The 13,431-nt window shown below is 41.2% G+C and overlaps 1 protein-coding gene across 1 annotated transcript in view; it reads right to left on the bottom strand.

Moving 5' to 3' along the window:
- Positions 1–1,577: 1,577 nt before the first annotated feature.
- The window catches only part of LOC108427549 (copine-9), a 151,319-nt gene continuing 139,465 nt past the window's right edge, over positions 1,578–13,431 (bottom strand). The window contains exons 20-21 of the mRNA XM_017697773.2: positions 5,908–5,981; positions 1,578–5,786 (exon numbers count right to left, since the gene is read on the bottom strand). Of these exons, the coding sequence (XP_017553262.1) occupies positions 5,595–5,786; positions 5,908–5,981 (266 nt within the window). The 3' untranslated portion in view covers positions 1,578–5,594. The remainder of the gene's footprint in view (positions 5,787–5,907; positions 5,982–13,431) is intronic.

Raw genomic sequence — 13,431 nt, 5'->3', positions numbered from 1 at the left:
ATACACGAGTGCAAACGACTTGGATGCACCCTTTACTTGCTCAGTGTGTTATTATTTTTGTACATCGTACAGTATAGTTTAATGTTATTTTTTTGTACCATATAATTTTTGGCAAACCTATGAGTCTTTACTTTGCCTGAAACTACTTATGTGAGCCACTAGATGGCGCTGTAGGACCACTGATGATTTTGTTCACCCTTCTTTACATGTACTTAATTGAAAAAGAACGCAGTCGAGTCTTTTCACTTAGAAGTGCTTAAAGATAACAAAAATTGTTCATATTAATAGATGACCTGGATTTATGTTTACCAGTTACTGTTGAGCCAGTTCAACTAGCCCTATGAGAGGCCACTAGTGATGCTCAGTGCTGTTTAGAAATGTCACACCTACAGCTTTTAAACCAGAGGACAATTCAGTAGGCAGTGTATGTAAGAAAATGACATGGCAGTGTAAATTTCTGGGACACACAAATGTTTATTTCAAATTAGGCAGCCTGGGTGTTGCTGAAGTCCCTTTATGGTGAGTCAGATCATCCTAAAAGTTCTTCTCTCTTCTGTTTAACCTCAGCCATAAAGTAGCTACTGTTTTTCCTATTGCTTATAAACAACGTTAGTATGGAAGCACTTTTGCAGAAGCAGGCCGGTAATTAGGACACAACACAACAATTGATTAAACAATTGATGCACTGTATAGATATAACCATTATAGTAGTACAGTACTATGAATTATATATACACTATGGGCCAGTTTCCCAGACATGGATTAAAGCTATTTTGAATTAAATTGCAGTGCAGTCATCAGTTGTCCCTGGAAATTCTTTTCTCTGTAAGACTTGGGTTTAATCTGGGTCAAAAGTTTATACTCTTTCCAATGTTTTTTTTTTCCTGAAATATAGGATATTATTAGGGAGTTTGCCCCCACATTACTGCAGTAAAAGCCTCTGCTCTTCTGGGAAGGCTTTCCAGTAGATGCTTCTGAGTGGATTTGATGGTATTCAGCCACAAGTACATTAGTGAGGTCAGGTACTGATGATGGATGATTAGTTTGTGGTCACAAATGCCACACCCACTTATCCCAAAGTACTGAATGGAGCTCCATCACTCTAGAGCAAATGTGTCAGGATCCAGTCCTTGCAGGCCAAAATACAGCAGACTTCAGAACACTGCCTCATTAAACACACCCGATTCAGCTCATCAGCTAATTAACAAGGACTTGATGCACTGAATCCCAAGTGCTAGATGAGAGTAAACACTAATCTCTGAAGCAATTTTGTCACCCCCAGTTTGACATGTCTGCCTTGGAAAACACAGTTCTCACTCCTTTACTGTCAAGTACTGGGAGCTTTATACCTCTCTTTAATTGATGCCTGGCACTGGTCATTTTGACTTGAGCATCTAATTCAATTAGAAATGCTTTTCTATGGAGATTATACAAGCTGTGTGTGCAGGTTTGAACATGTCAGCAATGACTGCCCTTTAAAATAGTTGACTTCACTATTTAAAAAGGATGTCTGGATTTAAAGTGTAGTTTTAGGCAGAGTTGGCTTTTACAGTATTAGGTCAGGTAATCAAATGTTCTTGGTCTAGCAAACTTTAATTTCTTAACATGTTCAGTCATTGTACGCTCAAGCAAAGAGTATAAAACTGAGATAAGGTGCAGTAATGACAATAGTGAAGGTACAAATAGACATTGAAATCTTTATGCTTTCTTTTGGATATCTGTGTTTTGTTGTGATACAGTCAGAACACCACAAGATAGAACATGCTCAGTGACAAAAGAAGAGGAGGTGAAAGGGAGAAAAAAAGTGTTCATATCTTGTACAGTATCACATTTGGGAATGCTGTTGTGTGCATGTTTGATTATATGTGCCAACAGGGTTCACAAACTGAACAATAAGCACTGTGTTATACATATTTGAAGAGACAATTTGACAGTCATGCAAAATGTAAAAATATTGTGCAATACAAATGAAAATATCTACTCTGCATTTTTCAGCGTCAGCTATGCTGCATGCTAAAGCTATAGTTTTACAAATGAAACGTGACATTTCATTTGTGATCTAAAATACCAATAGAAATATAATGTCTATCTGCTGTAAGCTACATTGTACTTTGTGCCGTATTCTACAATATTCTGCAGTTCAACAGAATATACTGTACACAACAAAAATCATGGACAAAAATATACACAAACAATTACTGTCATAGAAAACCGACACAGTTGGCTAGCTCTAGATATATAAACATTTGTGTCAGACTGAAACGACGACCAGCACTGAATGATCCCCCATCGATATCATGCAAAAAACTGTAACATGTAAAAGAGAACAGCTACAACCTCAGATCCCTCAGGTCATAAGCACACACATTTGCATACCCATCATTCATTCCAATACTTCCTTTGTTTACAAATGCAAATAAACAGAGGTTTTGTATCACAGAGGAATTAGCAAGTCAAGTTCGGTGTTAATAGAGGTCCTCAAATAAATGCAGTTAATGAACCTTAACCCATAGCACAGCTGAAGTTCTCCCAATTTACTCACATTTAATTAAAAGTGAATTCAGAGAGAGTTAGAGAGAGCAGGAGAAAAAAGAAGAGGGGAGTGGTACACAGAGAGGGACTCATAACATTCTCTAAAATGGGAGGAGGTGCTAATGAAGAATAACATCCATTACCATTTCATTAACGTTCATGCAAATGGCACGGAAACACAGCAAACACTCTAGAGAGTCAATAGAAAACCTCAATAGAAAATACCATCACCCTGCATTCAGCCTTGACAAAACACCACTGGCTGCCAAAGACGGAGCATCCAACAGATTTAGGGCTTGAAAGCGTCAGCCGCAACTAGAACAGGAGTCAGTGTGATATCAGCGTGAAGAAGGCGCAGAATAACTTTGCATTCATTTGCAAAGGAAAACAGGCGCATTCCGTCTCCCTCCAAATGACCATAATGGCCCTGTGCTACATTTTGAAGTGCCAATTGTGATGAAGTGGGTGCACTCTTTCCCTTCCCCTCCCTCCCCACTCTCTCTGGCTTCTTTCTCTACAAAAAGAAACAAAGTCTGAAGGTGCCCTTGCAGTCGAGACTTGGCATGTTGCATTTTTGGAACTATTGTGTTCTTTTGTGATACACGTTACAGTGGTCACTCCTGACTCTAAACAGGCAGCACTGCAGGCTCTGAAAACAGATGGGATCCTCCAGGGCCAGCGCAAGGATGCATTATTCAACCAGTAAAGCCTATTAAAGCCTCAAAGGTTATGCTTGAAAGGAAGAAAGTAGCCAGGAATTCATTCAGATATTCCAAAACTGGAGGGTACCAGTATCAGACAGCATCAGAGCAAGCAAGGAGCTGAAGATGAAAAGGATGATGAAGAAACATAACAACACCAGACAGAAAGGGCAAACAGCAAGGAAGAGTAAAAATGCAGTTACAGGTTGTCTGAAGAAGTGCAAAGGTTTGGGTATGGTGTATCGTCACTGTTATATCAAATCCTTCCAATTCACCAACCCTCCTCCTAGAGAACAGCCTTCCTGCACGTTTTACTTCCAACACAACCCAACAACATCTCCTTCAGGTAATCATGTACTTCTATAGGCACTAATTGGATGGTTCAGGTGGGGTTGATTAGGGTTGAAGCTAAGGGAAGATGGAAAACAATGTACTAGGTGTCTCAGGTGTTTTTCATCTACTCATCAGAGGTGCACAAAATCTTTGCACAAACTTTTTCATGCCAGCTCAAGTGCACACTGTCACTGGACATTTAGGCCCAATCCCATTTCTTTCTTTGAGCCCTACCCCTTGATTTCAAGTGTCACTTTGCCCTTGGAACTGATTTACAAGAGGTAGTGGATGAAATCTTACCATACAAAATGGGACCCTCAAATAAAGGAGAACATTACTTCATTAATAGGTACTAGTGGAACTACCCTGCCAGTCTGCAGTGATAGAAGAGGAGGGTGAAGTTCATCAACCTCACTGCTGTTTTTAGTTAATTTAGAGCATTATTTTCTTTCAAAGAGGGGGATGTCATAATTATTTATTATCACCCACCCCTAATTCTTCAGTAATATGAAACTGAAGTCAGCTTCTTGTTAAACGTTTCCATTCTACATTAAATGATGCAGCAGTTCATTCTGGCGCTTCAGGCATCAGAACTTTTGGACTATTTAAGGTGGGATGGGAAATTTAGTTAGCTAGCTGCTGAGATATTAGCATACTGTTATTGATGTTAACATAACAATGGTTATCATAATTTGTAACGGAGAAAATATTCACTTTTGTGGGTTTCTTTGGTTACTTGCCCAGCCATCTTACTTCATGAACATGCAAAACAAAGGCTAAGTGGTAGGGGTGAGGGGTGAATGAGATTGGGCGTTAGTGTCATACCTACCAGGGATTACAAAATCCAGGATCAGATACTGGATAAAAAAAAATTTAAACGGGACGTCTGGTGTAGAGTTTTGTGGCTCTAATCATACAAAGAAGGAAAAACTGGATTGATAAAGTGAAGAACAATGCAGTTTATGGATGTGGTGGATTGTTTGGGGACTGGGGTGCTGGATTGCTATAGGATTTACCACCCCCACTGTCTCTCTCTCCTATTAAAAATCTGTTATTCAACACTGCCACAGACAGCCAATGAAAAATTAACAAATACATTCAAACTTTTCAGAACATATTACACATGACACTGGTTGTCATGTTTGCAGACACCTCCTGAACAATGAGGCAGTGTTTCTCAAAGTTAGGTTTCACCATTCTGCCAGATGGTTTGAATAGTTCTGTCGTGTGCTGGCTGCAAACCTGCCATGGATTTAGGACGTCCTCAGTCAGACACCTTCAGAGTTGTTCATGCAAGTCACAGAGGCAGCAGGTCTTCAGAGAGTTCTTTGGTGGCAGATATGGTGCAGCAGGTGCTCATGCAGTTCTCTTGGTCATTGTCTCACTTTGGGTTCATAAAAACGGTTTATAGTTTATTTCTGCTCCAGTCTTGCAGACTGCGGCAGAGACCCTTGCATGCTCGGGTCGTCGATGTGTGGGAGAGTAGATGAGCTCATATGCCCTTTCACCCTAGCCACAGGCACTCATTCTTGTTCTTTCTCTCTCTGCCATTCTCTCTCTCTCTCTCTCTCTCTCTCTCTCTCTCTCTCTCTCTCTCTCTCTCTCTCTATATATATATATATATGTCTGCAGAATCTGTTAGAATCAGACCAGGTGTTCCCTTTTACTTTTAATGGGTTCTTATCTCTGCCAGATGATGAAAAGTTTGTTGTTTTTTTTTTTTTTTGACATGAAATTGTCTTGTTTGTGATGTTCCAAGGCATTTAGCAGTGCTAACATGTGGGCAGAGCATCTGCTTCCTTTTATGTTCTCTCTTTTTAGAATGGAGGATACTGAGAACAGATGTTGGTAAGGAGATGTAGTTCTTCTGACTGAAATTCTGTGTGCTGTCAGCAGTCAGGTGGCCAATCACCAGTATATACAGTATTACATTGACAGAAGGGGGCCAATCACCAGTTTATTTACATGCCCTATTAAAATTCCCTAGAACTCCAGTCCTTCCTTCTCCTCCTTTCTGTCTCCTTCCTTTCAGATGCGTGTGTTAAGAGGGGGCTTGCTGGGTGTCCCTGAGGCAGGGGGCGCGGGGCGAGGGTCAATTCCTTTGCTCTTCATGAAGGACAGTAGTTGGTCAGGGATCTCTGCCAGAACGTCTTTAGCTAGTCGAGCCATGCTCAGGACCTGGTTACCAGAGCGGTCAATGTAGTCCCGGAACGGAACAAACTGGCAGCCGAGAGACAGCGAGAGAATGAAAGAGAGACAGAAATTGAGGAAGATTCAGAAGGTGATGAAGGTAGCTGTGTTGTAAAGCTGGTTAACACTGGAAAAGAGAGACTTTCTTTACCTGCACAATGTCTCTCTCGGCAAAGCGCCCCCTAGAGGACACTCTGACATCATCACCATCTAACTCCTCCATAGCTGCAGAAGAGAAGACACACTATGTTACCCTCGCATACTTTTCCACAATTGTTTTCTCACTGACTTCTAATCCACCCTCCCATATTTTGTATCTGTCATACAGTCCTGTGTGAAACACAACTGTTCAAATTTTCTGAGTGAAAATAAATTAACACATACTCTACAGGGAACACATAAATACGATGTGTTGCAGAAAAGAAATCTGCAAATTTTTGAGAACAAATTCTACATATTTGTAATTTTACACATTGGGAAAAAAGAAAATATAAAATGTTTCATAACCTTTGCATAGGCTGCATTTTATGTATTTTTCTCCAATATGTTAAATTCAGCAAGTAAATAACTTGTGTAATTGTGCATTAAAATGTCCATTAAAATGTCCATAAAAAAAAAAACACACAGAAGTGTGTTCTCCGTAAGGGACGTGTCAACTTCTTTTTACTTAGAAAATCAACAAAACATGTCATTTATTAGGAGTGTTCAGACCTTTGCATACGACTTTATGTACAGTGAATAACTTTCCATTGTCCACCTAATGGCTGATGTATTTGCCAAAATTCTCCTATTTTGATATAAACTGGGCAGTCCTAATTATGGGTCATATGTATGTGAGCAAAATCATCACTACTTACAAAGCTGATGTGGGTCATTCATACTTTTGCATACAAATGTATGTATCACAAGTGCTCACTTGTTGAGGGAAGTGCACAGCATAGTACTTTTAAAAATGGAACATATTAATCACCTCAAATACTTGCAAAACTTGAAAGCAGTATGTTCTCACCCTATCTAGCTGACTGCTCTGCTAGGAGGGAAGATAAGCTAACATAAGCTGGCGTTGATTTCTGTTTCAAGAGATTGCAGTTTACTAATATTATGACCTATCAGCATGCAGATGAAATGAAAATTAATGAAATTGCTTGCAATCAGACAAAGATAAAATCATCAGACATATGGCTGTCTATATACAGTACATATGGGGAGAGGGGTGCTTAGTTGTTAGAAGGGTTAGAAAGGCCTGGGTTCAATTCCCTGGCCAGGCGACCAGGATCCTTTGAGTTTGCATGTTCGCACTGTGTCTGTGCGGGTTTCCTCTAGGTGCTCCAGTTGCCTCCCATAGTCCAAATACATGCAGTCAGACACACTGAAGATGCTAAATTGCCCCTAGTTGTGAGTGTGCATGTGTATGAATGTGTATGTCTGTGTGTCGGCCCTGGGTGTTTCTTGCCTTCCTCCTAATGACCACTGGCATAGGCCTTAGCACCCCGCGTGACCCTGGAGAATAAGAGACTTAGAAATAGACTGTGTCTGTCTAGTTTATTTGACTGAATTCTTAATTGTTTATTTAGTTAATTATTTTCGTGTTCTAGCTGCACATTGATCCTATTTGCGCAATAGGGCTACTTGTTATGCTCACTATTGTAAGTTCAAGATGCATGTTTTGTTATCAGTTATGAAGGTCTTTAAATAGAAATGTTTAACACAATTTTTAAGCTGTTTGAGTCAACAAAATGAATGAAGCAATGCAGACATTTTTAATTTTCCAGCCTGAAACTCCAACTCCAATATTACTAAAACACTGTACTGGTCAGATTTCTTCACCTTGCTGTAATTTGACCTGTTTCCACAAAAACACCACATACAGTATCTCACAAAAGTGAGTACACCCCTCACATTTCTGCAAATATTTTATTAATACCTTTTCATGGGACAACACTATACAAATTAAATTTGGATATAACTTAAAGGAGTCTGTGTACAGCCTGTATAGCAGTATAGATTTACTGTCCTCTGAAAATAATTCAACACATAGCCATTAATGTCTAAATAGCTGGCAATACAAGTAAGTACACCTCACAGTGAACATGTCCAAATTGTGCTCAAAGTGTCAATATTTTGCGTGAACACCATTATTATCTAGCACTGCCTTAACCCTCTTGGGCATGGAATTCACCAGAGCTGCACAGGTTGCTACTGGAATCCTCTTCCACTCCTCCATGATGACATCACAGAGTTGGTGGATGTTAGACACCTTGCACTCCGCCTCCTTTCGCTTGAGGATGCCCCACAGGTGCTCAATTGGGTTTAAGTCTGGAGATATATATACAGTACATCACCTTTACCGTGGAGGTGTCTTTGGTGTCATTGTCGTGCTGGAAAACTGCCATGTGGCACAGTTTCTGAAGGGAGGGTGATCATGCTCTGCTTCAGAATGTCACAGTACATGTTGGAATTCACTTTCCCCCTCAGAGAACCGCAGCTCCCCAGTGCCGGCAGCACTCTTGCAGCTCCAGTACATAATGCTACCACCACCATGCTTGACTGTAGACAAGAGACAGTTATATTCATACTCCTCACCAGTGCGCCACCACACATGCTGGACACCAACACCATATGAGCCAAATAAGTTTATCTTGTTCTTGTCAGATGACAGGACATAGTTCCATTAATCCATATTCTTGGACTGCTTGTCTTCAGCAAACTGTTTTGCGGAATTTCTTGTGCATCAGCTTCAGAAGAGGCTTCCTTCTGGGACGAGGGGCATGCTGACCAAGTTGATGCATTGTGCAGCATATGGTCTAAGCACTGACAAGCTGACCTTCCTCTTCTTAAACCTCTGCAGCAATGCTGGCAGCACTCATGCGTCTATTTTTTGAAGCCAACCTCTGGATATGACACCAAACACGTTGACTCAATTTCTTTGGTCGACCCTGGTGAGGCCTGTTCCGAGTGGAACATGTACTGGAAAACCTCTGTATGACCTTGGCCACTGTGCTATAGCTCAGTTTCAGGGTGTTAGCAGGGTGTTAACTTCTTATAGCCTAGGCCATCTTTGAGGAGAGCAATAATTCTATTTCTCACACCCTCAGAGTGTCTCTCTGCCATGAGGTGCCATGTTGAATATCCAGTGACCAGTTTGAGCGAATTCTACCCAAAAAACCCAAATTTAACAGCCCTGCTCCCCATTCACACCTGGAACCTTGTAACTCTAACGAGTCACATGACACCACGGAGGGACAACAACACAATTGGGCACAATTTGAACTTGTTCACTGTGAGATGTACTCACTTGTGCTGCCAGCTATTTAGACATTAATGGCTGTGTGTTGAGTTATTTTCAGAGGACAGTAAATCTATACTGCTATACAAGCTGTACACAGACTACTTTAAGATATATCCAAGTTTCATTTCTATAGTGTTGTCCCATGAAAAGATATAATACAATATTTGCAGAAATGTAGGGGGTGTACTCACCTTCGTCAGATACTGTATATCATTTCAAAATAAACATTACTTTTAAGTAAAATATAATATGCACAAATACATTTTTTGTATAATTTACCCAAATACTATTCTGTCATGTTAAGTGACTTGATGAACAATGACATGTCCTTCAGAGGAGTAAAGCCTGAAATCTCATATCTTCTTTTTTTGTTTTTCAGTATTGACCATTTGTTGTTATCTCTTCTGGTCAGTCTGCTCAAATAAGGGCAGAATACAGTCCAATTACAGAGAATATAGAAAGCAGAGCAGTTAAAAAGTGTTATCGATAACCAGTTGTTACTCAGCTGAGTAATTACTCAGCTGGTTGCAGCTGATAAGCACGGATTTCAAAGCTAACAGCCACTCAGTGAAAATGAATAAGAACAGCCTGCTTTTAGCGGATCTAGCTGTTTAGCAAAACCTGTTTAGCTCATTAGTAAGAGAATCGCAATCATTCTGAAGTGTAAACTGTGATGCTGTGTGTAGTCATGAACGCTGCTCTGTCTCTTTATTTTAGATCTGTGTTTACTGATCATGTCTAGATCACTGAACAAGTCCTTTTATTTACTTTTTCATTTTTATTCAGTTCTCGTCTAGAACTATTAGAAACCACCAGAACGAAAACTTAACAGTTTTGCTTTCTATTGGGAATTGGCATAATGATTTCCAAAAGAGACCACTAGTTTCCTGTGGACCACCTTTAGATTCCTTAAGGAAACCATTAAATGCATTTAGAATCAGCTTTCTCTGCTCTCTGATATGTAAGCGATGTGTGTTCAGGTTGCACAACGCAGGAGTAAACTGTAGTTACATGACTGTAGCTGGTTTACTGTTGCTATGGAAACCGGCTCTATTATTGATCTACAATACACTTGGACCAGCAGTGACTGACTAGCTAGCGTGCTCTCCTTCACTGCCATTACAGTAAACTGCCACTAGCCGTCCAGAGTGTTTAGTGAAAGCTAGAGCGTTGAGCAGAAGTAGGCAACTTTATGAGCGCTCAGGTTCATCAGTAGGTCATTATGAGGTAAGACATAAAAATGCGTGGGACATGACAAGTGTGGCATAAGAACGTGAGATGAGTCTTAACTGTGTGAGTCTCACAGCCAATGTGTGAGAGTCAGCAGCCCTACAGCATTTGTCGTGATTTGATTGCTGGTGCTATTCAGAAGTAGTGGGAGTTAATATGCTGTTCACCAATGAAACCAGCTAACTGTAGCGTTCTGCTACTGGCTAGGCAGATAATCATACAGGCAAAAGTTCAGGGTAGTGAGCATCCTCCAACAAAGAGACTTATTTATGTTGTTTAATGTTTATGTACATGTTGTTTGTATTATTTAGTTATAGTGGGTTTTGTGTGTGAGGAGGTGGGTGACCTCCCCCTCGAGTTTGGTGGTTTGTATGTGCCCCTTTCTGCTGATGTGTTCAATAATGAACACTTGTTTTAGCCGAATCATGGCTATTCCTGTGTTTCTTTTTTGCTGATGCTATTGTGTGTATGCTGTGTGTCCAGCTAAACCAGTACTGGACTTCATGGAATTCATGCTGGCCAGTGCTGTTTGTTTCAGTAGAATGTAGACAATGATAAGATGACCACATATGGCTGTTACTAGCTATTAGCAGAAAGTATATGTCATGATGATGGTGGCAGCTCTTCATGACAAAAACATGGTTACTGTTGTAACAAATAATCAAAGTATATCCTGGATACTGCACTGCTTAAAGTGTACAGTCTTGTACACTTACATCCTCCATTTAAATCAAGTTTTTAAGGGCCTGCTTTTAGAAACATCCTCCTTTAACCCTTTTGAGAATTGGAATGCCTTTCAAAATGGTGGCAGGAATTCTTTGTGCAGAAAAGAACTCTTGGAGAATCTTCTGAGATCAAAACAGTGGACAATCATTGAAGTCCTCACTTTAAAAGTGCTGTATTGCGACAGTCTGCTTGTTCATACTTTTGTATGTTGTTTTTGCATTTGCAATTATTCTTTGTGTGTGTGTGTGTATGTGTGTGTGTGTGTGTGTGTGAGAGAGAGAGAGCGAGAGAGCGAGAGAGAGAGAGGGGAGAGCATCTGTTAGTGCGTATGTGTGTGCATGTGTGTGTGTAGGCTGGAGGCAGATGTCAGTTAGCTGAGCCTCTGGGGGAGGCACAGGCTTAAGCACTGCTTCTCCGGGGTGCAGAGGACGCTTCTGCTGCATGTGCTGTGTGTATGTATGTGTGTCCCTGAGAGAGCAAAGGTATCGATCCCAGAGATCCAAGTGTGTATGTTAATGACCGTAGGTGCTGAAGGGGCATGGCAGGGTGTCAAGGGGTGTGCGACAGATGGGAGTTGAGGACACCGAGATGGGGGTTCAGGGGGCACGGTGAGGAGAAAGGCAGAGACAGCGAAATGAAGGAACAAAAGAAAGGAAATTAGAGGTGCGAGACAACTGAGACCACTCTGAGCATCATGCAAACTGTATTTGCATTCTGAATAGATTTTGTTGGTTTCAGATGAAGTCAGAAATTAAGCAAATAAATTAAGCAGCCGTTGTGCCATAATTGTGCCTACTAGTACAAAATTAACACAGTTTTCCGTTTGGCCAAGATCCTATTTTAAAAATCAAGTTCAAGGAATCATTCAGTGAAAAATCTAATTTGCTCAATTATCCACTTACTCTGGATGTGATTGATCAGCAAAGCTATTTTTCAAGTCCAAATTTTGCTTTATTAGGTTAGAACTGAAGAATGACATTAGAAACAAAGAAGAGGAAGAGAGTGAAGACAGAGCCAAAGATTAGATGGTGGAAGCTGAAGGAGGAGGATGGTTGCAGGCAGTTCAGTGAAAAGTTGCAACAGGCCCTTGGGGACAGTGAGGAGCTACCTGAGGACTGGGAAACTACAGTTAAGGTGGTGAGAGTGGTGAGCAGCAGTTTGGTTTCATGCCCAGAAAGAGTACCACAGATGCAATTTTTGCATTGAGAGTGTTGGTAGAGAAGTACAGAGAAGGTCAGAAGGAGCTACATTGTGTCTTTGTGGATCTAGAGAAGGCATATGATAGGGTGCCAAGACAGGAACTGTGGTACTGTATGAGGAAGTCAGGTGTAGCTGAAAAGTAGGTTAGGGTGGTGCAGGACATGTATGAGGATAGTGAGACAGTGGTGAGGTGTGCAGTTGGAGTGACAAATGGTTTCAAGGTGAAGGTAGGGTTACATCAGGGATCAGCTTTGAGCCCCTTCTTGTTTGCAATGGTGATGGACAGGTTGACAGATGAGGTCAGAGGTCAGGCAGGAGGCTCCATGGACCATGATGTTTGCAGATGACATTGTAATCTGTGGTGAGAGTAGAGAGCAGGTGGAAGAGAATCTGGAGAGGTGGAGGTTTGCACTGGAGAGGAGAGGAATGAAGGTCAGTAGAGACAAGATGGATTACATGTGTGTGAATGAGAGGGAGGCAGGTGGAAAGGTGAAGATGCAAGGAGTAGAGGTCGTAAAGGTGAATGACTTCAAATATCTTGGGTCAACCATCCAGAGCAATGGACAGTGTAGAAAAGAGGTGAAGAAGAGGGTGCAGGCAGGATGGAGTGGGTGGGTGGGTGTCAGGGCTGATGTGTGACAGAAGCATAGCAGCAAGAGTGAAAGGGAAGGTTTACAAGACAGTAGTGCGTCCTGCTATGATGTATGGTTTGGAGACTGTGGCTCTGTCTAAAAGACAGGAGGCTGAGCTGGATGTGGCGGAGATGAAGATGCTGAGATTTTCATTGGGAGTGATAAGGATGGACAAGATTAGAAATGAGCAGATCAGAGGGACAGTGAAGGTGGATCAGTTTGGAGATAAAGCCAGAGAGGTCAAGTTGAGATGGTTTGGACATGTGTTGAGGAGGAATAGTGGATATACTGGGCAAAGAATGTTGGAGATGGAGCTGCCGGGTAGAAGGAGAAGAGGTAGACCTCAGAGAAGGTTTATGGATGTAGTGAAGGTGGACATGGAGATGGTTGGTGTGAAAGTAGAGGAGGCAATGGATAGGGCAAGATGGAGGCAGATTATCCGCTGTGGCGACCCCTAAAGGGAGCAGCCGAAAGAAGAAGATGTTCATGCTAAATTCTAGGTTAAATTGCTACAGATTCAAATAAGAGAAAGAAAGCCATTGTTTCCTCTCTACCTTTGGATCAAGTTGTATGTTTTGTTTGGTGTTCATGACAAAGA

Source organism: Pygocentrus nattereri, chromosome 26, assembly GCF_015220715.1.
Source record: "Pygocentrus nattereri isolate fPygNat1 chromosome 26, fPygNat1.pri, whole genome shotgun sequence".
Taxonomy (NCBI): domain Eukaryota; kingdom Metazoa; phylum Chordata; class Actinopteri; order Characiformes; family Serrasalmidae; genus Pygocentrus; species Pygocentrus nattereri.
The sequence above is the reverse complement of the archived record's forward strand: the minus strand, read 5'-3'. Positions and strand labels throughout refer to the sequence as shown.